Here is a 27,492-nt window from a genome sequence, read left to right as displayed (position 1 = left end):
TCCAGGTTGAACATCATTTGCTAATATTCTGACTACCTGACCTGTCCATTAACATCCTCTTGCAGTTTATAGCTGTGTTTCCTTCCTATAATCTAACTTACTAATTTTTGCGTCATCCACAAATGTCTTGTTCATACCAATTAAATTTGAGTCTTAATCATTTCTATACAGCACAATCAGCAAGAACACCAGCATTGAGTCCTGGGTGACCCCAATGGTGACAGACTTCCAATAATAGATACTCCCTTTTGTCATCACTCATCCCTGCCTGCCTGTCGGCCAATTTTGGACCCAACATGCCATTTTTCCTTGGATCACATGGCCTCTTACTTCCTTGACTAGTCTTCTATGAGGGACCCTATCAAGAACCTGACTAAAGTCCATGAAAACCACATGAAATCAATTACCCTCATTAACATTTCTAGTTACCTTCTCAAAGAAAATTTGATCAAACCTGTCAAACATGACCTTCCCTCAGAATCTTCCTACCACCGGGTTTAGGTTGAGTGGCTTGTAATTTCCAGGTTTATCCTTTCCTCCCTTTTAGGACACCTCCAGTACTCTCTCACTGTCTCCTAGCCTGTGGCCACAGAGAACCTGAACATTATTACTTAGAGAATAATAAAATGTGAGGCTGGATGAACACAGCAGGCCAAGCAGCATCTCAGGAGCACAAAAGCTGACGTTTCGGGCCTAGACCCTTCATCTCTGATGAAGGGTCTAGGCCCGAAACGTCAGCTTTTGTGCTCCTGAGATGCTGCTTGGCCTGCTGTGTTCATCCAGCCTCACATTTTATTATCTTGGAATCTCCAGCATCTGCAGTTCCCATTATCTCTCTCCCATTATTACTTAGAGCCCTGATTTCTCCAACAATGCCTCCATCAAAAGCTAGAGCACAGTTCATCCAGGTCTATGGATTTATCAATTTCTAAGATTGCCAAACATACTGTCATCTTTTTTTCTCCATGTTAATTTCTTCTAAAATTCAGTCCTCCACCCTGTGTCTACACCTGCAACCTTTTCCTTTGTGAAGACCGACGCAAAGTTTTCATCGTGGACTGTGGCCATTTATTCTGGTCCACAGATTACCTCTACATTCCTTAACGGGCCTAACTGTTTGAATATATTTTTTTAAATGTTGGGCTTTTCTTTATTGTACCTACCAATCCTTTCTCATACACTGGTTTAGGTTTCCTATTTTCCTTTTCAAGTTTTCCCCTGCATTTTTTATACTGCTATAGGGACTCTGCACCTAATATCTGACAAAACCTTCTTTTATTTTTTATGTCCTTTATGTCCTTTAACATCAAGGATTCTCAAATTTGATCCCACCCTTTAACTTTACAAGAGCACATTTGATCTATGTTCTCACTCATTCTTCCTTAATGGCCTCAATTTGATCTGCAAGTAGCTGTTCGCAGTCTACTTGGCCCAAATCATAGCTTATCTTAATAAAGTTAGATTTTCCCCAATTGGAATATTTATCCCTGAAGTTTTTGAGAAGGTTTGTGCATGAGGTTGTAGACTCGCAGGGAGATTAAATGTCTGTAACAAAACACACTGCCTTGGCAAGCAAGTCTACAACGTCATATTTATTCCTGGCCCATCCTTATCCGTTCCATAACTATCCTAAATCTAACTAACTTACGGTCACCATCTCTAAAATGCTTCCTTACTGATATGCCTTTCCCCTGCCTATGCTCAGCTATGAATATTAGGTCCAGAACTGCTCGTTCCTTGCCATGCTTTCTATATACTAGCTATAAATATTCTTCTGGATGCTAGGGACCCAGAAATGCTTGATGTCATTCTGCAAGCCTATCTTCAATCTATCTTTAGTCACAATCAGCAGCCTTCCACTAGTCATGCTGCAGCCTGAGATGTAGCACTAACTAGTAGAACAAAGCCAACCAAAGTAACATGAAAGACAGGCATTAAGGGAATTTCAGGGTAATCAGTTCACAATAGAATAATCTATGATTTGCTTTGTGAAGTTAGTTTGGAGTGTCTGTTTTAGAGAGACTTTTATTTTAATAATATTATTATTCTCATTAGTAACTAGTCAAGAATTGGAAACAGGAAACTAAAGACATATCACCACCGCCAAGTGAATACTGCTACGTTGAGGACCTAGAATCAAATGCAAACCCAGATGGGATGAAAGTTTTTTCCCACACAGATTCTGAAAATCCAAAGTGGACTAAATTTAGATAGTCTCAAAGCAGTTCTTCATGGATATAGGCTGCTAAAATTATATACATACGCAGATTTATCTCGGAATCCAGGAGTGCTAAAAGCCCATTTCTTCATTCTTATAAAACTTTCTTCATCCAGAAACCTAAGCCTGTCAACTGGCATGCAGTCAATATAAAGATTGTACAGCAGCAGTGCTTCTGTCTTCTGACGTAGGAAGTGAGCTTGCGCTACTCGTTTTGAAAAAATAACAGGATCCTCTGCAATGAACATCAAACGGACCCGTGGTATCCAAAACTGATTGGGCAACTCCAATCTCTCACCTGTAATCAATCACAATCATTAATAAGTAAGGAATTTTCATAAGACTCTACTTAATCCTCACAAATTACAGACAGTACACAGAATGTTCCCTGACCGTGTTCCCTGTCCTCTTACCTGTTAATGAAAATATAATACTTTCCATTCCTAATCCAAAGATTTCAGCACAAAATCCAGGCTGATACAGCACTGAAAAAGTGCTGAGAAGTCATAAGTGCATTCTTTCGTTTCAAGTGTGAGTGCAAAACTAGACCATCTGCGTAAGTGTGCAGTGTCATGTAGTGCTGATTCTGACATTCCGAATTGCTTCTCCCAGTAATATAATCAATGCTTCTCCTTAATCTAGCTCCATGTACTACAATCCTATGTACAGTTACTTCCTTGCTTACGGTCAGCTATACAACAAAGCTAACTGAGTACCTCCGCTACCATCACCCCATCACCCCACTTTATTGCCCCAAAAATTCTAGAGGCTCATAGGCCCTTTACTGGCAAAACATGCACAAATCAGTACTTGTGTCACTCTGCATGCCTAATCATACTTGTGCTTCAGTAGCTGAGTGGGCATCTCAGTCATGCACTCTTATGAACTCTTTCAATTGAATGGCTTAACTTTTTATGGGTCATTGCTGTTCACAAATTGGATACTACATTCCTCTACATCAAAGTGACTAACCTTTGAAAGTTTTTAATTGGCTGTATGGCTCTTTGGATTGTTGTGAAAGGTATTATAGAAATGCTTTCTTTCATTAAGGGATATGGAATCAAGACAAGTAGAAGGTGTTGCAATACAGATCAGCCATGATCCATTAGAATAATGGAACAGACTGGAAGGTTCAATTGTTTACTCAGAATCCTTTGGCCCCAACATGTCCTAGTCCCAAAACCAGCCCAGCTCGTCCCGGCCTGCCTAACCTGTTCTTCCTCTCATCTATCCCCTCCTCCCACCTCAAGCCGCACCTCCATTTCCTACCTACTTACCTCATCCCACCCTCTTGACCTGTCCGTCTTCCCCGGACTGACCTACCTCTTCCTACCTCCCCACCCATACTCTCCTCTCCACCTATCTTCTCCGCTATCCATCTTCGGTCCGCCTCCCTCTGTCTCCCTATTTATTTCAGAATCCTCTCCCCATCCCCCTTTTCTGAAGGGTCTAGGCCCGTGACGTCAGCTTTTGTGCTCCTAAGATGCTGCTTGGCCTGCTGTGTTCATCCAGCTCCGTACTTTGTTATCTCCTAGTCAATATGGCTTTGGGCGTGGGAAATGAAGTCTCACTAACTTGATTGACTGTTTTGCAGAGGTGACAAAGAAGATTGATGAAAGCAGAGCGGTAGACATTGTCAAAAAGGACTTCAGCAAAGCATCTGACAAAGTTCCACATGGGAGACAGTTTGGTAAGTTGGATTACATGAAATCCAGAGGGAGCTAGTCAATTGGGTACAATATCGGCTTGAAGGTAGGAGGCAGAGCGCAATGGTACAGGGTTGATTTTCAGACTGGAGGCATGTGACCAGCAGCATGCCACAAAGATCAGTGCTGGGTCCACTGCTTTTTGTCATATGTATTCTCCTCCAAATCATTTATATAAGAGGTATGGTCAGTAGGTTTGCAGATGACACCACATTAGGTGGTGTGGTAGACATTGAAGAAGATTATCTAAGTACAATTGGACCTCGATCAAATGGGCCAATGGGCTGAGGAGTGGCAGGTAGAGTTTAATTTAGATAAATGTTGTGTGTTTCATTTTAGTAAGGCAAACCAGGGCGTGACTCTACACTTAACGATAGGGTTCTGGGTAGTGTTGCCAAACAAAGAGACCTATGGTGCAGTTGCTTAGTTCCTTGAAAACATAGTCACAGATAGACAGGGCGGTACCAACAAGGCATTTGGCATGCTCACCTTCATTGGTCAGAGCATTGAGGATAGGAGTGGGGATGTTATGTTGTGGCTGTACAGGACATTGCTTAGGCCACTTTTAGAATATCGCAAACAACTCCGATCGTCCTTCTATAGGAAGCAGGTTGTGAAACAAGAAACTTGACAGAAGAAAAGATTATAAGAACGTTGCTGGAACTAGAGGGCTGAATAGACTGGGGCTTTCTCTCCTAAGTGCATCGGACGCTGAGGGATGGCTTTATAGAGGCTTATAAAATCATGAGGGGCATGGATAGGATGAACAGCCAAAATCTTTCTTCGAGGGTGGGGGAGTCCAAAACTAGAGGGCACAGATTTAAGGTGAGAGGAGAAAGATTTAAAAAGGACCTGAGGAGCAACTTTTCACGCAAAGAGTCGTCTGTGTACAGAACAAACTGTCAGAGGAAATGGTGGAAGCTGGTACATTTAAAAGGCATCTGGATGGGTAAATGAATAAGAAGGGTTTAGAGGGTTATGGGCCTAATGCTGGCAAACAGGACTAGATCAGATTGGAATGAGTGATCAGCACAGATGATTTGGACCGAAGGGTCTCTTTCTGTACTATATGATTCTATGTCATGGAATGCTTCAACATAGTTTAGTGTAGGATGAAACGCGTCCTTTACTCCAAATGCCTGCATCATTTCTGCGTAACTGAAATGAGAAATTGCAAGGTGGCTTGATGGCTTCTTGAAAATTGATAAAAGATTATTATTGCAGCCAGGTGAAAATTGTTTGTTACCTCTAATGAAGATACAATAAATTATAATTTTTGTAAGCTTTAATTGCAATGATATAGAAAATCTTACAACATTTTGCTGTGCAAGGAACCATCAGTTGTCATGTTTTTCTTGCATGTGTGCGTTCAGTAGGAGGCAATCATACAAGAATCAATAAAGAGCAGACTTAAGAGGATTTGGGCAGGAATGGGTTAAACATGAATTCTGACCAAATTTCTAGTTACACCAGTTACTTATTTACCCAGTACAGGATAGATATTTCATTGTTATTTGAATGATATGTGTTATTTCAAGAGAATTTGTGCTTTTTAGACAGGCACATTTCAAGTGTTGTTATCAGCCTTTAGCTGAAGTACATCTTATTATGCACGTAAACTGTGTATTTTAAGACATCTAAATTTCACACGTAGAATGTACATACCAGTTTCAGTAATGCCTCCATTCACAACTGTTTGATTCTTTTCATCTCGAATTAAATCATAACTATTTGCTTTTTGCACCAGGTAGAGCTTCTTTTCCTTGTCATAGTCCAGAACACCAACAAAATACCACCTGTAGCCAAGTGAGTCACTTTTAGGATCATCTGAAGAGTAAGAAAAATATTTTATTAAAAAGCAGTACTTGACATGCCACAGCTAGTGAGTAGGGCTTGAATAGTTTGTTCTTGTCTGCATTTGTAGTTTATTCTACATCTCAGACCCTGAAAATCAACTATTTGGCCATTCTCCAACTATCTCACAAGACTAATGATGGGTCAGTTTTGCCTGTTAGCACCATGAGTTACTAAGTGAACCTTTGATGTGGTGGATCAGATCAGTTACTGGGGTAAACCAATTCCACAGAAGGATACTTCGTGAACAGAGGACCTTTACTTGAATATTTGAATTACCTATTTGAATAGTTGAATTACCTACTTTTTAGACTGGAAACCTTTGGAAGAATCCAATCCAATGTGGTCGGCAGTGCAATCCTGGGATGGGAATGAACACTTGTGCAGGAATAGAAAATCAGAATTTTTTTAAAAAGCCTGAAACTTTTAAACGTTATTATTCAGGGAGACTTAAGTGCACTTGTACAAGCAAGACAGAATGTTAGGACGAAGACAGGAAGCAATGAACAAATCAAAAGGCATACTGACCTTTATTGCAAACTACAAGAATAAGACTGCCTTGGTGCAATTATACAGGGGTTTGATGAGACTTCTATTTTTATTCATTCTTAGGGTGTCAACGTCGTTGCATAAGCCAGCATTTGTAGTCGATTGTTAATTGCCCAGAGGGCAGTTAAGAGTCAACCATATTACTGTAGGGCTGTAGTCACATATAGACCAGAACAGGTAAGGATTGTAGTTTCTGGTTTTGTGAACCAAGTGGAATTTTCCAACAATCAACAGTAATTATATAATTTTGATTGAATTCAAATTCCACCATCTGCCATGGTGATACTTAAACCCAGTTCTCCAGAACGTTATCTGTGTCACTAGATTAATAGCCTCATGATGCTAACCTCATGACACTAGACCATCATTTCCTCTTACGATACAGTGTATAGTTTTGGTACCTAAGTCTAATAATGATATGCTTGCCATCAATCTGGTCAAATGTCAGTTTAATAGATTGCTTCCTGGGATGAAAGGGTTTTTTTATGTTAAGAATCTAAATAAGAAATATACAAAACTCTCAAATTTCCAATGGCTGAGGAGTCCAGAATACAAGCATGTCCTTAGCCTGACATGGTTGGTTATTTAGAACTGAAACCAGGACACTTGTTCATTCAGGTCATGAATCTGAGATTTACATCCCACAAGGTTGTGGATACTCCATTGTTCATTTAAATCTAAGATAGTTTTATGATTTCTTGGGGAATCAAGGGACGAAGGAATCAGGCAGGAAAGTGGAGTTAAGGCAAAGCTAAATCGTGGTCATATTGAATGGTGAAGCAGGCTGAAGGTGTCATGCAGGCCACCATACTCCTATTTCTTGTGTTCTTACTTCCTTGTAGGAGATATAGTGCAGATTCATGAGAATTATGCTAGGGTAAAAAGGATTAAATTATGAAAACAGGATGCAAATATTAGGCTTGTATAGAGGTTGGTTGGTTCACCGACCTGGTTTGTTATTTCGCAGACATTTCATTACCATGCTGGGTAGCGTCCTCAGTGCAGCCTCCGAAGAAGGGCCAGTGAGTTTTCCCGCCTGGTTTTTAAACTCTGGAGGCTATAGAAGTCCACCCCATGTACACTCCACTATGAAGAAAAACCAGAAGTGAGGCAATCCACCTCAACGGACTCCAGAGTTTAAAAAACAGGTGGGAAGACTCACTGGCGCTTCATCGGAGGCTGCACTGAGGACGTTACCCAGCAGGGTAACGAAACATTTGCGAAACAACAAACCAGCTCAGCCAGCCAACAAACCTCAACACCCACAACCCGAGCTACAAATCTACTCCAAAACCTTAGCAGTTTGTATATTATTTGAAGATAGACGATTAAGGGATCTTACATACTTTTAGCCGTGCTCTACAATCTAGTAGGCCACGCCAAGATATGACTTCTGGTAACAAGGGCTTTTCTCCCAATCCACATGGACATTAATTTTAGTAAGTTCCTTTAATTGATATTACACATTTCAAGTTCAACTCATGTCTCTATCAGACCAAGATATTAGTCAGGTTTTGTGTCATGTGCCCACATTCTCTGGAACATGGGTTGCCTACAATCTGACATATAGATCTGTACTTTAAATTTACTTGAGTTTGAATGAGTCTACTGAATGTGTACTTGAGATAGGCATCATAGAATGAAAGTTGAAACGATGTAGAGAAGGGCTGGGGGGAGGGGTGGGGCAGAGTCCTTTTGTGGAAAGGGCAAGAAAGTGGACTTCAGGAATGTCAGATCAGCCAGGATTCTAGAATGGCAGAGAAAGCTCGAGGAGCCAACAATCTACCCGGGTTCCTATTTCTTATGGTCTAATGGTCTTAAACAAAAATCAAAAGAATGGCTTCCAATTTACCAACATCCGATTTACATCACTGCACAGAATCAAAACAGGTACAGCAGTCAAACCTTGAAACATTTAAAATGAATTTTGCTGTTGACAAATCCTGATAGAAAATCTTTCAATGACTTAGAAATGGACGTGTGACCACTCAACACAATTTATATACAACAGTATATCTTGTTGTTATATTTTTCATTGGACATGAATGTTGCTGGCAACACCAGCATTTTCTTACTCATCTGTAACAAAGAATCAGAAGGTGGTGGTGAACTACGTCTTAAAGAACTGCTGTACATCTGGTGCAGATATATGCGCACCGTTGCTGCAAAGGGAGTTCCAGATTTTTGACAATTATAATTCCAAGTCAGGATGGTGTGAAGCTTCAAGGGAAGCTTGCAAGTGGTACAGTTTCAATGCTTCTGCTTCCCTTGACCTTCTAGGTGGTATGAGAGTTTGGAAGGTGATGTTCAAGGAGCCTAGGTGAATCACTGCTGTGCATCTTGAAGAGCGGCAGCAGTATATACCACACACATCAGTGGTAGAGGAGGTGAATGTTTAAACTGCTAGATGGGCTGCCAACCAAATGCTTTGTTTTATCCTATGTTAAATCTACAACATATGTAGATATAATTGTGCTTTCTGACGGTGGTCACTGTTCAGAGAAACACACACTTTACCGCAATAACAGGAATAATATTCAAAATCACAACACTGGATACACTACAATATTTCTGGTGTACTTTACCGTGTCCTAACTTGTCATCTTTGGGAAGAAGTGCTTTTCCTGGGATAGGTTTCCTAACATCAGATCCTTCTTCATAGCCAAGTTGTAACCATTCTTCTGGCGTCCGACATTCAAATTCTTCATCATCAAACACCTAGAGCATGTCAACAGAAAATTATAGTTATATACTTAACAGATGCACTGAAACTTATTTAGGTATTATTTACCTTGGACTCTAACAGTATTTTATGAATGAAGGCTATGATCTAATGCAACCGCTTTCGGTTTAGAATAAAATTCCCAACCAAGCAAATGATTAGTAACAATCATACATATTTCACAGTAAATTTTCCCAAAACCATACCCTGCCCCACTACCATCCTTCCCCCGCTAGCACAGGATCAACATCTAACCCGGAATACTGAATTTAGTTTCTTGGCCCATTAACATTACTTAGCAATTACACTGGAAGGGAAATGAAGTAAAGCTGGTTTTTGACATTAAAATCTTAATGATATTTCTGAAGCAGAATTAAAATTAAGAGATCCCCACTTACCTTATTATCATCAATAATGGCTAAAGCCATCTCTGCCAAGTGCTCTGAAGGAGGCATTAGTGCTTGCCAATGTCCTAGACTCCTATCATTATTTCACTAGCAGGACAATCCCACCAGAGGTGGCAAATCCAGTGGCATATAGTCAGGAGGGAATTGTCTTAGGAGCTCATAACATTGACTCTGCAATCCATGAAGTTTCATGGCATCAAAGGAAACATAGGCAAGGAAGTCTCCTGCTGACTATCACCTGCCCCCTTCACCAACAGATGAACCAATACAAGGTGGAAGCACAAGTAAGAGGCACTGAGTCTTTGATATCCTCAGGGATTCTTCTATGTGATGTTTAGCAATTGCTTTGCCCTGTAATACAAGGGGTATAATTTGCTAATAGCTATAACGTATCATTAATGGTGTCAAATCATATGTAACTGTAACCTGAGGCAAGAGGTTCTAATGTAATCCCTCTAAAATTTGTCTCTATGAATAGTGTAAATAGTGTAAATAACGTTCATTAGTTTGCATCAGAATGGTCTCCAGCCCTCTTCCTCAAAGGCAGGCAGAGGCTGGTCGAGGCAGTAAAATATAATGGCAGCAATTTGCAAACTATTCACTAAGAATCCCAGTCAGTACTGATAAAGACTGGAAAGTGAAAAGCCATTGGCCATCCAGAGATCACTTGAGAAACACATGCAGCAGTTATCAGACCCATTAATCATTTCTGGACTTGAAGTCAGGTGATGTGATCAGATCAGAGTACACCTATATAAAGTTAGTAACGGCTAATGGAATTATAGCATGACAGAGTTGATAAGAAAAACACTGCCTAAGAGAAAGTTTTCAATTTCTATTTCAGGTTTCAAAGCAATGCTGTTTAGATCAGGAAAAAAATTTAATTCTTTGGTAATAACCTGTATCAGGTGCCAGCTAACCATGGATATGGGAGAGCCTTCGAAGATGTCCAAAGATGTGCAAGTTAGGTGGGTTGGCTATGCTTAATTGCCCTGCAGTGTTCAGGAATGTGCAGGTTAAGTGGATTAGCTGTGGTAAATACAGGTTTATGAGGATAGGGTGGGGGGGCCTATGTCTGGGTCTGGGTGAGATGCTGTTTAGAGCATCGGTGCAAGACTTCTTTGCCAGAATAGCCTTTGTCCACACTGTAGGGGTTCTACGGTTCAACCATAGAGCTGGAAGGCATAGGGCATTGTGCAGTGTCTCCACTGTGATGGGAAAATACCACATCACTGCCAACTAGCCATTAACACAGGGTGCCACTCCTGCCACAGGATACAACAAAATTGGCATTGTGGAGGGCCTTGGGGTATGGATGATGCTACACACACTGACTGTGGATCTCACACTTAACCAAAAGTGTAAATTTTCCAAGCTCACCATCAGTTTGTTGGGACACATTTGTCAAAACAGATCCCCAAAGACAACAATATCAAGTGCCCTTTTTACCACATTATCATAGCCAGATGCCAGTACTTTATTGGCATACTTAACCAGTTGGACAGGTTCCTACCCAATCTGGCACACACACATCAAGAAGCCACTACAGCACTTCCTGAAACAGGGCCAGGCTTGGTATTAGGACATTAACCACAACAAACCTTTGATACATTCAGAAACACGCTCACGCCTACCCAAATCCTGGCCTGGTATGATGCAGACCTGTCAATCATTGATGTAGCTGTTGCATTTTCAGTTGGCTTAGGGATTGTTTTGTTTCGAATCCAGCGTGATGCTTCTTGACAATCTTTCTACAATGCATCCATGGCATTGACAGCAATGGAACAGAGTTAAGTGGTCATAAAAAAGGAGACCCTGACTTTCACCTCATCATGGAAAAAATTATCAGATTATGTACTAAGTCTCAAACTCACACAACAGATGGATCACATGACACGAGTGACCTGCCATAACACCAAGGTGATGGCAAAGACAGTACCCTAAATCAAAAGATTCTGATTGCATTGTTTGTAATTTGACACCACCACAGAATGTGCCGAAGGTAATTTCCAAACCATGGCTGATACTTTGTTCTTCACTCCTGTGAGAAAACCTACTTTGATAAGGAGGTTGTTGACAAAGTTCTTCCCAGCAAACAGACAAATGTGAAAAAGCTATATTGTCAAAAGGCTGATGCTTATTGTGCACAAATGCCGCAGTCCACTGGACTGCCTGTATGTGTGCCCACTAAATATATATTAAAACAACACTTTGAGTGACGTAGTCAACTCAAGTATGAACTAGTTGCTTCTCTACAATTATGAAATTGTTATTCCCAGGGTCCTCAGGTTGGAAATTCTTCAATGTTTACACCAAGAACATCTGGGCATTACCAAATCCCAGTCAGGGGCTCAAAAGCCCATCTAATGGCCAGTTTATCGAAGGCCATCGAAAACATGGTCTCCAACTATACTACCTGTGCTGGCTACAGAAAAGACCACAACAAACACTTGAGGGCCTTCTCACTTCAATGGAGAGACCATGGGATGAACCTGCTCGTCTTTGAGGGTTGTTGTTGACCATTATTCTGGGTGGCTTGAGGTCAAGTGATTACATTACTCTACTCAATGATGGTTATCACTCTTGAGTCATAGAGTCAAAGAGATGTACAACATGGAAACAGTCTCTTCGGTCCAGATATCCTAGATAAAGCTAGTCCCATCTGTCAGTATTTGACCCATATCCTTCTGAACCTTTCCTGTTCATATACCCATCCAGACGCCTTTTAAATGTTGTAATTATACCAGCCTCCACCAATTCATCTTGCAGCTCATTCCATACACCCTTCAACCTCTGCGTGAAAAAGCTACCCCTTAGATTTCTTTTAAATCTTTCCCCTCTCACCTCAAACATTTGTCCTCTAGTTTTGGACTCCCCCACCCCAGGCTAAAGATCTTGTCTATTTACCCTATCTAAGTCCCTCATGATTTTATAAACCTATATAAGGTCATGCCTCAGCCTCCAATGCTCAAGGGAAAAGAGCCCCAGTCTATTCACCTACTCCCTTTTAGTCAAACTCTCCAACTTGGCAACATACTTGTAAATCTTTTCTGAACCTGTTCAAGTTTCATAACATCCTTCCTGTAGCAGAGAGACCAGAATCACACACAATATTCAAAAAGTGGCCTAACCAATGCCCTGTACAGCCTCAACATGGCCTCCCAATTCCAATACTCAATGCACTGATCCATAAAGGCAAGCATACCAAGTGCCTTCTTCACTATCCTATCTAACCGTAACTCCACATTCAAGGAACTGTGAATCTGCACTTCAAGGTCTCTTTGTTCAGCAACACTACCCAGGACCTTCCACTAAGTGCATAAGTCCGGCCCTGATTTGTCTTTCCAAAATGCAGTACCACAGATTTATCGAAATTAAACTCCATCTGCCACTCTTCAGCCCATTGGCCCATCTGATCACGTCTGTTGTACTCTGAGATAACCTTCTTCACTGTCCACTACACCTCCAAATTTTGGTGTCATCTGCAAACTTACTAACTATAGCTCCTATGTTCACAATCAAATCATTTGGATTTGTCAAAAAGCAGTGGATCCACCACCGATCCTTGTGGCACACTGCTGGTTACAGGCCTCCAGTCTGAAAAGCAACCCTCCACCACCACCTTCTGTCTTCTACCTTCAAACCAGTGCCACATCCATTTCGCTAGTTTTTCCTGTATTCCATGTGATCCAGTCTACCATGAGGAACCTTGTCGATCACTTTACCACTCTGTCTACCACTCTGCCCTCATCAATCCTCTTTGTTACTTCTTCAAAAAAATCAAGTTAACAATCCACGATTTCCCACGCTCAAAGTCATGTTGACTATCCCAAATTAGTCTTTGCCTTTCCAAATACATGTAAATCCTGTCCCTCAGGATTCCCAACATCAACTTGCCCATCACCTATGTCAGGCTCACCAGTCTATTGCTCTCTGGCTTTTCCTTACCACGTTTCTTAAATAGTGGCACCACGTCAGCCAACCTCCAAGTCTCCCAGCACCTTACCTGTGGCTATCAATGATACAAATATCTCAGCAAGGGGTCCAGCAATTACTTCCCTAGCCTCCCAAAGAGTTCTAGAGTATACCTGATCAGGTCACAGGGATTTTCATTTTTGTGCATTTTAAGCCGTCCAGCATGTCTTCTGTAACATAGACATTTTTCAAGAAATCATTATTCATTTCCCCATGTTCTCAATCTTCGATGGCTTCTCCACAAGTAAACAACTTGTTTAGTATCTTCTGTGGCTCCACACATAGGCGGCCTTCCTGATCTTTAAGAGGCCCTATTCTCTTCTTAGTTACCCTTTTGTTCTTAATGCATTTGTAGAATCCCTCTGGATTCTTCTTAACCCTGTTTGCCAAAGCTATCTCACGTTCCCTTTTTGCCCTCCTGATTTCCCTCTTAAGTATACTCCTACTGCCTTTATACTATAAGAACTAATTCATTTTCAGCTATCTGTATCTGACATATGCTTCCTTCTTTCTCTGGATCACAACCTCAATTTCTCTAGTTATCCAGCCTTCCCTTCAACCTAACAGGAACATACTGTCTCTGGATTCTCGTCATCTCATTTTTGAAGGTTTCTCATTTTCTCATTTTCTAGCCATCCCTTTACCTGAAAGCATCTTCCCTCAACCAACTTTTGAAAGTTCTTACCTAACACCATCAAAATTAGCTTTCCTCCAATTTGAAGGGATTTTTACCAAATATGACAGTCTAGAGTTCACTAATGAATTTTTCAAACATTTCACTGAATGGTATAGTTTTGTGCATATTACCAGCTCAACTGAGGATTTGGGCTTGTTTGAAAAACCAGAAAGGGCCTCCAAAAGTTGATACAAAGGGACATATAGAGTCTAAGAGTAAACTATCCAGGAATATGGAAACAGATTGCATGAGCTTTTAGAAGTGTACAAAAAGGAAGAAAGTTGTTAAAGATTGGGCTTTTAGAAGCAGAAACAGAAGAAAATATCATGAGGAAATGCCAGAGGAATTGATCAAAAATATTTTGTGTGTCTTCTCAGTAGAAGTTGCATTCCAGAATTAAAGGGTAATCTAGAAGAAAATAAGATTGAGGGAATTAAGTAATCCAACTTCCACAGAGAAAAATTATTGCAGGAATATTGAAGTAAACTAAAATCCATTAATTCCCTGTAACTACCTCCTAGCTACTATCTGTAAAAGAGATCATTTCAGATATAGTGGATGCATTGCTTATGATTTTCTAAATTTCATACATTCTGGAACAGTACAGCAGATTAGGAGTTCACAAATGTAACACTATTGATAATAAGACTTTATGTTTGGTGGTAATAATTTGAGATAGATATTGATCGAGACTTATGGGAGTTGAGTGTAAACAGAGTTCTTTCATTCCTTGGGACTTAGAGCAGGAGGTGTTGTATTTCATATTAAAACTAATTCATGTGTTCGAGCATTACTGCATTTCAGATGGAACTGATCATTTTTAAACATTATTGCAATAGAATCTTTGCTCAAATCCTGGTCAGACTCTTAGGGAAAAAAAAATGTCTTCTGTCTGTATTGGTTTTAGAGCTATTGTGAAATGAGCTGAACTTATTTCTATCCAATTCCTCTTGACCAGTGTTCACAAATTAGCATAGATTTCTAATACAGAAAGCCACAGGATTATCCATACTGAAAGCTGAATAGGAGACAGTGCTGCAAGTAGAGGTATTCATTTGAGTTTCGCGATTCGGCATGCTTGTTTGGACAGATGGGAAGAAAACCAACCTTGCAGCTATGAACAATCAGCTGGGAAAATTACATTGATACTGATGCAAAGGTGTTCTATTTTCAGCAGTAACATTACTCAACATGAACACAAAAGTAAAGAGCAGTTGAATTTCTTTCCTTTTATACATTTTGACAGAAAATACAGACGTTAGTAATAATGTCATCAAAAGTGTTCCTTGAACATTTATCAAATCTGATTACTACTAAAAGAAGTGTCAGATAGCTTTAAAATGCATGAACACATGGTTCTGTTAAATTAGCGGTGACAGGTTTGTATTCTGAATGTGCTAACCATTCATCTGTTAATAACACAAATATCTAACTATGGAGCAAACTGTGCATCACCTCTAAAGGAAGGTATGCTGTGAACTGTGGTGGATTCTTCCCAGTCTTGGCACGATATCTTTCTGGTCCAGAGTGACGTGGCATCAACTTGTCTGAATTAATTCCTTCCATCTTAAGCAGCTGTTTAAGATTATAGCTCTGGTACAGTCGTCTTCGTCTATTAGAAAACCAAGAATTACACAGTATTAGACACCTTTACTGAACATGATCTAATCAGCACTTCATAACCAACCTCTGTGTTTATATCCATGGGAAAATGAATGTCTTTATAAACTGCAATAGCAGATTATGAAGCTACAGAAGCTACCCATCCTTGGCACCATACCATTGTTACAACTCTATCTGAAGGTACGCTGTCCTTTTCCCGAATACCCAACATAGCATAACATCATATGATTGTTCAAAGTGTGAGCATCATATTTTGGAAAGCCTTCAAACAATTGAAAATGTTAACTTTTATTCAACAACTGGAAAAGCAAAGACAAAACAGAAAAATGGCATTTGCTTCTGGGGATAAAGAGGGACGGCTTACCTTTCAAACATTGACAAATTTATAGTCAATGAATAATGACCTCTTTTAGATCACATTGATTAGAAGCAGGTTTCAGTTAAGTACTGTCTGGCTGGTTGCACTCGACGCTGCAGCACTTTACCATACTGAAAGTAATGTTTCTCCTCATCAATGTCTTCATCTTCTGCCTTGGAAGACTGATCCTGCTCTCTCAGCACTTAAGCAACTATCATATCCGCCCTTTGCCTGCTGCAGTTGTACAGAGAACAGCATGCAAGGATTACATGGCACACTGTGTCTGGAGCATACTGCATGATTGCCCAGACTGATCCAAGCATCAGAACCTCATCTTCAAGAAGCCTATTTTTTACTTCACGATGGCTATGGTGGAAGAATGGGCTACAATATGTCAATGCCTGGCCTCAGTCAGGGTGTTGTATAATGGAATTATCAGACATGGTTGCAGAAGGCAGCCCTTGTCTGCCAGTGACCATCCTTGTAAACCACAGAACCTCTGGAATGAAGCAGAAACCTACGAGTTATCAAGGATACGGACATCATGGCAGCTTCCAGGGTATTTGGTACAGGTCTGTAAGTTTGTGGCTCCAATGATCACAGACAACCTGTACAAGGAAGACTTTTCTAAAGTCTGCCACGTAACAATATGATGCCCTCAATGTGATATATACAGTCTATAACACCCTGTACCTCGGCAAATGCAGCTATTTTGGCAAAGTCTACTAACCTCATCACGTCGAAACAAGATGAACCAGTATGATCTGGCACAAATTATATTAGTTAGCAACCTTGATAAATTTGTGGGTTGAGAATTTAGAGATTGTACATAGGTTTCCATGGATCACTACAAGCAGTCAGTTGCATTAAAGTTTAGCACAGCTGCCACCTTGCTAGCTGTTAGGGTAGGATGACAGCTCGCCTTCTAAACTTGCAAGTCCTTCTCCAGCAGATCACACAGTTGTGTTCTGGTGTCCCAGCCATCTTCAGTCTATGGCATAAATGTACCTTGCTCATCTGGAAGAAGTGGTTTCAAGGATGATAGACTCGAGCCCCCTGTACCTCTCCACAACCTGAAGGGATCTTCAGTGCAATCTCTGTGTAGAAGCTGCTTGGCAGCTGCTGAAGATTGTTGCTGGTCATGACATAATGATTGACATAGTGGACCTTGCTCTAATGTACACAGGACAAGTCATGTAATGTAAATACAGTGCGAGATTGTAACTGAAGTAGGATTGCTGGAACCTTGTTCCGTACCTCTTCGTGCAACCTCACCAACATCATCCAAAGAAAATAGCATTGATTAAGACCATGTTATCAAATACTTACAGTTCAAGGTGAGAAGAAGTAAACTCCATGCTCTTGTGTAACCTATGAGCTTTTGGATTATCTTTGTGGCCTGTGGCTACCACATTTGAAGTCACTTGTGAATACCTCTGCTTCACAGAGATAAGTATAACCATTTTGTAATGATCAACAACATTTTCAAATGCTCATGTGAGAATTTGTATTCCACAATGTTGGTCACTGTATGCATTTCACATGTAGAATTCAACATCTATGTACATATTTTACCAGTGCTCTGGATAATTTTTTTTCTTCTGTGCAAACCTCTCGGGCCTGCGTGTGGCAGCAATTTTTGGAACCAAAGGTTATTGCTGCAAATGGCATCAGCATGCTGATCACTGCGCAGACTTGCAGCTTAGAGGGCACATTGATCATTACCTGTACTGTGATATGCCCTATTAATGCAGTTGCTCCTTGAAGAGCCTCACATCATCCACAAATAGAGCCCACATCCTCAGAAGGAGATAACATTTATTGTACCAACTCTGGGTATGGTGACAGCATTTTTTTATTTCCAATTTACGTTAGCAATTTTGTTGAGAACAGAAGACAGCACAGGTCAGGCTTTGCAGAGACAGCCAAAGGGTCAGCCTGTTAATCTAGCAGACATTCCAAACTTTCATGTCTTTGTTCATTCCACTTCCTGTTGTCCCCACTGAGCTGTGCGCACTCCGTGTGGATTCTTTCATTTAGGTTTTCATCTTCCCAAATTACACTCAAGCCTAAGGGTACAGCTTAGTCATGCTAATCATAGTGATGCACTGACCACCCCCAAAAACCATTGATGACCTCTCCCCAGTTGCCAGTTTCCTCCAATGCACTGCCCTCTCTCACCTTTATATGTTGAGTTGCCCTGTCACAATTATTGTCCCTTCTGCATCCCAGCATACTACCTCCAATTACCGTAAATGATCGCCCATGCTTTTCCACTGTGGCAGTCGGTTCCAGATTACCTTTCCCTGACTTGCAGCGAACCGACATCTGGATTATTTGTGGCAAAGCCCCCTGACTGACTTGGACAACAGTGCAAAACAATAAGTGACAAGAAGCCTCAGTGGTCTTCAAGTTTGGGGATGGGCTTAGATTAGTTCACAGGTCGGCGCAAAATCGAGGGCCGAAGGGCCTGTTCTGCGCTGTATTGTTCTATGTTCTATGATTTACTGCTACTCCCTGTACTGGCTGTATTGGTCCTGTGTGGCTATTTCCTGTTATCTCCTGTGGCTATCCCCATCTTGAACAAGTATGCTGTTTTGGAAAATACAGGAGATGATGGATGTTCAGGGAAATGTAGCACTGACAGCCAGAGGCAGGGTCTGATGTAACGAGGGGGTTTGCCAGGTTGAGGGTAGGAATAGGAGTATTCCATCACATTCCTAACTTGTGCCTTGCAGATGGTGGACAGGATTTGAGGAGTCAGGAGGGGAGTTACTTGCTGCAGTATTCCTAGCTTCTGGCCTGCCCTTGTAGCCACTGTTTTTATGTGGTGAGTCCGGGTGAGTCTCTGGTCAATGATAACACCCAAGATGTTGATAATGAGTGAATTCAGTGATGGTAACACCACTGAATATCAAGGAGTGGTGGTTAGATTGTCTCTTATTGGTGTTGGTTTTAGCCTGGTATTTGTGTAGTGTGAGCGCTTCTTGCCACTTGTCAGCCCAAGCCTGAATTTTGTCCCAATTGTGTTGCATTTGGATATGGACTGCTTCAGTGTCTGAGGGGTCATTTGTGGAACTGAACATTGTGCGGTCATCGGCGAACATCCCCACTTCTGACCTTATGATAGAGGGAAGGTCATTAATGAATCAGCTGAAGATGGTTGGGCCTAGGACACTACCCTGAGGAACACCTGCAGAGATATCCTGAAGCTGAGATGATTGACCTCCGACAACCATGACCATCTTCCTATGTGTCAGGTATGACTCCAACAACCGGAGAGGTTGCTCCCTGATACTCATTGTTTCCAGTTTTTCTAGGGCTCCTTGATGCCACACTTGGTTGAATGTAGCCTCGATACGAAGGGCTACCACTCTCACGTCAACTCTGGAATTCAGCTCTTTTGTCTGTGTTTGAGCCAAGGCTGTAATAAGGTCAGGAGTTGAGTGGCCCTGGCGGAACCCAAACATGACATCACTGAGCAGGTTCTTTCTGAGCAGTGCTGCTTGATAACACTGTTGATGAAAGCTTCCATCACTTTACTGATGATTGAGACTTGACCAATGGGGCGGTAATTGGCTGTGTTGGATTTGTCCTGTTTTTTGTGTACAGGACATACTTGGGCAGTTTTCCACACTGTCAGGTAAATACCAAAGTTGTAACTGTACTGGAATGCCTTGGCTACGGGATTGGTAAGTTCGGGAGTATAAGTCTTCAGTACTATTGCCAGAACGCTGTCAGGGCCTGTAGCCTTTTCAGTATGCAGAGTCTCCAACCATTTCTTGAAATCAAGTGCAATGAATCAAATTGATTAAAGACGAGTAACTGTAATGCTGGGGACTACTGGAGGAGGTCAAGAGATCATCCACTCGGCACTTCCAGCTGAAGATTGCCGCAAATGCTTCAGCCTTATCTTTTGCATTGATGTGCTGGGGTCTTCCATTTTTGAGGATGGAGATATTTGTAGATCCTCCTCCTCCAGTGAGATATTTAATTGTCCATCGCCATTCATGACTGGATGTGGCAGGACTGCAGAGCTTAGATCTGATCTGTTGGATGTGGGATCACTTAGCTCTGTCTATCGCTTGCCGCTTTCGCTGTTCGGCTTGCAAATAGTCCTGTCTGGTGGCTTCACCAGATTGATGCCTTGTCTTCAGACATGCCTGGTGCTGCTCCTGGCATGCCCTCCTGCACTCTCCATTGAACCAAGGTTGATCCCCTGGTTTGATGGTAATTGTTGAGTGGGGGATATGCTGGGCCATGAGGTTACAGATTGTGCTGGAGTATAATTCTGCTGCTGTTGATGGCCCACAGTGCCTCATGGATGCCCAGTCTTGAGTTGCTAGATCTGTGTGAAGTCTGTCCTATTTGGCATGCTAATAGTGCCACACAACACGATGGAAGTTACTCTCAATATGAAGGCAGGACTTCACCTCCACAAGGACTGTGTGATGGTCACTCTTACCGATACTGTGATGGATAGACGCAATTGCAGCTGGCAGATTAGTAAGGATGAGGTCAAGTATGTTTTTCCCTCTTGTTGGTTCCCGCACCACCTGCCACAGTCCCAGTCTAGCAGCTATGTCTTTTAGGGATTGTAGGAATTGCCAGTGCTGAGATAACAAGGTGTGGAGTTGGATAAACACAGCAGGCCAGGCAGCATCACAGGAGCAGGAAAGCCAAGCTGCTCTTGGTTGTGGGCATTGAAATCCCCCATCCAGAGAACATTGTGTGCCCTTGCCATCCTCAGTGCTTCCTCTAAGTGTTGTTCAACTTCAAGTAGTACTAATTCATCAGCTAAGGGAGGATGGTACGTGGTAATCAGCAGGAGATTTCCTTGCCCACGTTTAACCTGAAGCCATGAGGCTTCATGGGGTCCAGAGTCAATGTTGAGGACTCCGAGAGCACACCCTCCCAACTGTATCCCACTGTGCCCTCACCTCTACTGGGTCTGTCCTGCCGGTGAGACAGGGCATATCCAGGGATGGTGATGGTAGTGTCTGGGACATAGTCACACTCACAGAATCGTACCTTACAGACAATGTCAGGCTGTTGCTTAATTAGTCTGTGAGACAGCTCTCCCAATTTTAGTACTAACTCCCAGATGCTAGTGAGGAGGTCTTTGCAGGGTCAACAGGGCTGTTTCTGCCTTTGTCTTTTCTCGTGTCTAGATCAATACCAGGTGACCCATTCGGTTTCATTCCTTTGAGACTTCGTAGCGAATCATACAACTGAGTGGTTTGCTAGCCACTTTGGAAGGCAATTGAGAGTCAACCACATTGCTGTGGGTCTGGAGTCACAAGTAGGCCAGACCAGGCGAGGGGAGCAGATTTCCTTCTATGAGGACATCAGTGAACCAGATTGGTTTTTCCCAACAATCGACAATGATTTCATGACAATCAGTAGATTCTCAGACATTTTTTAAATTATTGAATTCAATTTCCACCATCTGCCACGGTGGGATTCGAACCCGAGTCCCCAGAACGTTAGCTGGGTTTCTAAATTCATAGTTTCACGATAATACCACGAGGCCATCGCCTACCCCGTAAAGACTGTCTCTGGACTTTGTGTTCCTGTTAGGGTGAAGCGCAAGACTGGTAGATGTAGGGAATGCTAGATGACTAGAGAAATTGAGCTTTGGTCAAGCATAAAAAGGAAGCATATGTCAGGAACAGAAATCAAGGGATACCCTGTAAGAGTATAAAGGCAATTGAAGAATACTTCAGATGGAAATCAGAAGGATAAAAAGAGGACATGAGATAGCTTTGGCAAAAAGGGTTAAGGAGAATCCAAAGGGATTCTATAAGTACATCAAGGACAAAGAGTAACTAGGGAGAGAACAAGGCCCCGTAAAGATCAGCAAGGCTACCTATGAGTGCAACTGCAGGAGATGAGGGAGACACTAAACAAGTAATTTACATCAGTGTTTTCAGAGGAGAAGGATTTGGAAGATTGAGAACATGGGGAAATAAATAGCAACATCTTAAAAAATGTCCATGTTACAGGGGAGGTGGTGCTAGATGGCTTAAAACACAAAGGTGGATAAATCCACCAGGACCTGATCAGGTGTATCTTAGAACTCTGTGGGAAGCTAGGGAGTGATTGCTGTGCTCTTTGCTGAGATATTTGTGTCATCGATAGCCACAGGCGAAGTGCTGGAAGACTGGAGTTAGGCTGACGTGGCACCAATATTTTAGAAACATGGCAAGGAAAAGCCAGGGAACTTATAGACTAATGAACCTGACATAGGTGGTGGGCGAGTTATTGAAGGGAATCCTGAGGGACAGAATTTATATGTATTTGGAAAGGCAAAGGCTGATTTGGGATAATCAACATGGCTTTGAGCGTGGGAAATCATGTCTCACTAATTTGATTGAGTTTTTGAAAAAGTAACAAAGAGGATTGATGAGGGCAAAGCAGTGATCTCCATGGACTTAGTAAGGTGTTTGACAAGGTTCCTCATGACAGACTAGTTAGCAAGGTTAGATCACATGAAATACAAGGAGAAGTAGCTATTTGGATACAGAATTGGTTTGAAGGTTGATGACAGAGGGTGGTGGTGGAGGGTTGCTTTTCAGACTGGAGGCCTGTGACCAGTGATGTGCCACAAGGATTGGTGCTGGGTCCACTGCTTTTTGTCCAAATCCAAATGAATTGGATGTGAACATAGGAGGTATAGTTAGTAAGTTGCAGATGACACCAAAATTCGGAGGTGCAGTGGACAGTGAAGAAGGTTACCTCAGAGTACACCAGACTTGATCAGATGGGCCAATGGGCTGAGGAGTGGCAGATGGAGTTTAATTTCGATAAATGTGAGGTGCTGCATTTTGGAAAGGCAAATCAGGGCAAGACTTATACACTTCATGGTAAGGTCCTGAGCAGTGTTGTTGAACAAATGGATCTTGAAGTACAGATTCACAGTTCCTTGAAAGTGGAGTTACAGTTAAATCGGATAGTGAAGAAGGCATTTGGTATGCTTGCCTTTACCGTGTATAGACAAATCAGGGCAGGACTCGTATACTTAATGGTAAGATCCTGGGGAGTGTTGTTGAACAAAGAAACCTTGCAGTGCAGGTTCAAAGTTCTTTGAAATTGAAGTCGCAGGTAGGAGTTGGGAGGTCATGTTGAGGCTGTACAGGACAATGATTAGGCCTCTTTTGGAATATTGTGTGCAATTCTGGTCCCCCTGCAAAGGAAGGTTGTTGTGAAACTTGACTGAGCTCAGAAGAGATTTACAACACTGTTACCAGGGTCAGAGCTATAAACAGAGTGACTAGGCTGAGGCTATTTTCCCTGCAGCATTGGAGGCTGATGGATGACCTTGCAGAAGTTTATAAAACTATGTGGAGCATGGAGAGGATAAATAGACAAGGTCTATTCCCCAGGCTGGGGGAATCCAAAGCTAGAGAGCATAGGTTTAAGGTGAGAGGGAAAAGATTTAGAAAGGCTCTAAGGGGCAACATTTTCACACAGAGGGTGGTGCATGTCTGGAATGAGCTGCCAGAGGAATTGGGGGAGGCTGGTATAGTTACAATATTTAAAAGGCATCTGGATGGATATAAGAACAGGAAAGGTTTAGAGGGATATGGGCCAAATGCTGGCAACGGGACTACATTTATTGAGGATATCTGGTCAGCATGGACACATTGGACTCAAGGGTCTGTTTCTGTGCTGTGTATCTCCGTGACTCAATGACAAAGGATGCAGACGGTTGTTTGCCAGAAATATTAGGGATCATTGGGTAAGATGGAAGCCTCAAGGAGCAAATGACGAAATGAGCCACGAGGTATTAGCTCAGACTTTCATGTTAGGAATCATCGGTAAAATAATGATACAAAGGCTGGTATCCTGTCACCAAGTCAACCTTTATTGACATTTGGAAAGTCCTTGATGTTTATCTAGTTCCCTCAGAGTCAGCTCTGAGTGAATAGAACCTCTGACATTCCTGATAAAGCCAATTGTAGTGCCTATTTGAAGTCTAGTTGGGCTTCAACAGTAGGCACTTTTGCCTGGTTACATCATTAATCCCACAAACCAAATGGTCTCTTAACATCTCATTCAAGGTGAAACCAATATCACATGCCTCTGCCAGTCATCTCAACCTTTTAACCTACTCAAAAATCCTGATACAGATTCTCTGAATTTTGAATTGCTGAGTAAAAATGTTCATGACTCAGAATTAGAGAATGCTTAGGTTTGTAATATTCCTTAACTAAATCCGTTAGCTCTTGAAAGGTTTAATATCTCGTGACTTAGGGAAAGGTAGGCTCCTAATAACTAAAAAAGCTGCAGGTCCACAAGCTGCCAGGAGAATTACTTGTTGCTTTTCATCTGCCCCAATGTCATTTACTCAGAAAAAATAATACATTCTTTCTACATACTGAGCCGAGTCATCAACAACAGGATCGAATGAGTCAAGCTTGCCAAATAATGGCATAATGCCAGATATGTTTACCCCAACTCAAAGACAACTGTTGCAAGTGACTTTCTTCAGGACCATGTTTTGCTCTCTTCGCCACTGAAATATCTATACAGAGGCCGGTATCTTGTCACTAAGTCACCCTTTATTTACATGCGGAAAATCCTGAGCCAGCTCTCAGTGAATAGGATGTCTAACATTCCTGTTTTTATCTGTCCTATTGAGCCAGATTAACAGCCTCCATCAGGGAACTCATATTCTATGATGCCCACCTGCCTGACCTTGGCACAGTCATTACAGTTGCTGTCTCTCTTCCCGCAGTATGGGAGAATAGAAAACTGCAAATAAACGAGGCGTGGTTTGGTAATTATGAGATATAAATACATAATATTAGGCCACTCACCACTTATTAGCAAGACTTTTGTTTAAAACCGTGAATGGAAAATCAGACATTTTACCAACTGACTTGGCATTGCCCACATTATTCATGAGCTGGTAAGATGCCACACAATATTTTGGCACTACAACCATAAGACCATAAGACCATAAGACATAGGAGTGGAAGTAAGGCCATTCGGCCCATCAAGTCCGCTCCGCCATTTAAATCATGGCTGATGGGCATTTCAACACCACTTCCCTGCACTCTCCCCGTAGCCCTTGATTCCTTCTGAGATCAAGAATTTGTCAATCTCTGCCTTAAAGGCATCCAACTTCCTGGCCTCCACTGCACTCTACAGTAATGAATTCCACAAGCCCACCACTCTCTGGCTGAAGAAATGACATCTCATTTCAGTTTTAAATTTACTCCCTCTAATTTTAAGGCTGTGCCCACAGATCCTAGTCTCCCCGCCTAACGGAAACAACTTCCTAGCATCCACCCCTTCTAAACCATACATTATCTTGTAAGTTTCTATTAGATCTCCCCTCAACCTTCTAAAGTCTAATGAGTACAATCCCAGGATCCTTAGTCATTCATCATATGCTAAACCTACCATTCCAGGGATCATCCGTGTGAATCTCCGCTGGACACGCTCCAGGGCTAGCATGTCCTTCCTGAGGTGTGGGGCCCAAAATTGGACACAGTATTCTAAATGGGGCCTAACTAGAGCCTTATAAAGCCTCAGAAGCACATCACTACTTTTATATTCCAACCCTCTTGATACAATACGTTAGTTCCCATACATTTGATTGCTCAAGTCCTGGAGTTGGACTTGTACATACCACCTTTTCATTCAGACATCTACTATCAACTAAGCTATTGCTAACACCATTAAATTTAAATGGGCAACAAGTTCCAGTTTAATTGTGTTCATTTAAAGGTTGTATTTACAGATTGTTTGATAATATTAACAAACAGCTACTATTTACAGTAATACATAGAGATAGTATCTTCAAGTTGCTGATGAGCAACCGAGACTTTACATCAGCATAACATTGATCATGTTTTCTCATACTGAATCGCACAGTCAAAGTTCAACTTTTATTGTGCCAATGTTAAAAAGTTTAGCAAAATTAGTAGCCTGCTGGTGACAATCCCATGCTTTAAAGGATATGCATCAAAAGAAGTGGAAGATACCTTTCAATCTCAAGTTTGCGGGGACGCTGTCCTGGAGCCACATGGAATGGAACTTGCACCTTTGGTTGAAATGATTTCAGTGTAAAGTCAGACCTTGTTTGCAATTCAGTACTTGATCCATATATTTGTGATTCTAGATGTGTTATAAGATCATCAGGCCCATCGAAGGCAGAGACTGAAATTAGGGAATTAAGTGTTATTAAGCACATGGAAGCAAACTGCAAAAGAACCAGTCCAATAACAGCATGGTTCTGAGAGAAAAGCTATATTAGCCACTTTTTTTTGAAATGTCAACAAAGTCTAGAAATGAAAGAAAAACAGCAAGTGCATTATTCTGACAAAAGCTCATGATCATGAAATGTTCAAGCTTTTTCCCTCTGCACAAGTATTTCCAATATTTAGAGATAGTGTGCACTGCCGATGCTGGAGAATCTGAGATAACAAGGTGTAGACCTGGATGAACACAGCAGGCCAAGCAGCATCAGAGGAGCAGGAAAGCTGACATTTCGGGTCCAGACCCTTCTTCAGAAATAGAGGAGGGGAAGGGGATTCAGAAATAAATAGAGAGAGAGGTGGAGGTAGATGGAAGATGGATAAAGGAGCAGATAGGTGGAGAGGAGACAGACAGGTCAAAGAAGCAGGGATGGAGCCAGTAAAGGTGAGTGTAGGTAGGGAGAGGTTAGTCCAGGGAGGACAGACAGGATGAGGCTGGTAGGTAGGAGGTGGGTGTGGGGCTTGGAGCTGGGAGAAGTGGATAGGTGGGAGGAAGGACAGACAGGTTAGGGAGGTGGGGATGAGCCAGGCTGGTTTTGGGATGCGGTCGGGGAGGGGAGGTTTTGAAGCTTGTGAAATCCACATTGATACCATTAAGCTGCAGGGTTCCAACATTTTCAGCTTTTGTTTAATTTGTAACACCCATGGTATCAGACTGTTTTTCCCTCAAATTTTCTGCATATTGAAGGAATTGGAGCGGAGAAGCCAAATCCATGGTACTAAAGCAAGAAATGGTTGGAATTAAACAAAATGATAAAAGTGCACTAGCTGTAGACTGGGATTATACTCATTAGAATTCAGAAGAATGAGGGGAGATCTTACAGAAACATACAAGATTATGAAGGGAATAGATAATGTGGAGGCAGGAAGGTTGTTTCTGCTAGCAGATGAAACTAGGACTAGAGGGCATCGCCTCAAAATAGAGAGAAGCAGATGTAGGACTGAGGTCAGGAGGAACTTCTTCATCCAATAGGTTGTGAATCTGCACAATTCCCTGCCCAGTGAAGCGGTTGAAGCTACCTCACTGCATGTTTTTAAGGCTAGGCTAGATAAATTTTTGAACAGTAAAGGAATTAAGGGTTATGGTGAGTGGATGGGTAAATGGAGCTGAGTCTCAAAAAGATTAGCCATGATCT

At 41.8% G+C, this 27,492-nt stretch overlaps 1 protein-coding gene across 1 annotated transcript in view; it reads right to left on the bottom strand.

Annotated features, from left to right (window-relative positions):
- Positions 1 to 27,492, bottom strand: part of dnah1 (dynein, axonemal, heavy chain 1) — a 392,016-nt gene that overhangs the window by 347,997 nt on the left and 16,527 nt on the right. The window contains exons 4-8 of the mRNA XM_059649497.1: positions 26,084 to 26,258; positions 15,563 to 15,719; positions 8,913 to 9,045; positions 5,590 to 5,751; positions 2,264 to 2,516 (exon numbers count right to left, since the gene is read on the bottom strand). Coding sequence (XP_059505480.1) covers positions 2,264 to 2,516; positions 5,590 to 5,751; positions 8,913 to 9,045; positions 15,563 to 15,719; positions 26,084 to 26,258 — 880 coding nt within the window. The remainder of the gene's footprint in view (positions 1 to 2,263; positions 2,517 to 5,589; positions 5,752 to 8,912; positions 9,046 to 15,562; positions 15,720 to 26,083; positions 26,259 to 27,492) is intronic.

The sequence above is a fragment of the Stegostoma tigrinum genome, chromosome 11 (assembly GCF_030684315.1).
Source record: "Stegostoma tigrinum isolate sSteTig4 chromosome 11, sSteTig4.hap1, whole genome shotgun sequence".
Taxonomy (NCBI): domain Eukaryota; kingdom Metazoa; phylum Chordata; class Chondrichthyes; order Orectolobiformes; family Stegostomatidae; genus Stegostoma; species Stegostoma tigrinum.
The sequence above is the reverse complement of the archived record's forward strand: the minus strand, read 5'-3'. Positions and strand labels throughout refer to the sequence as shown.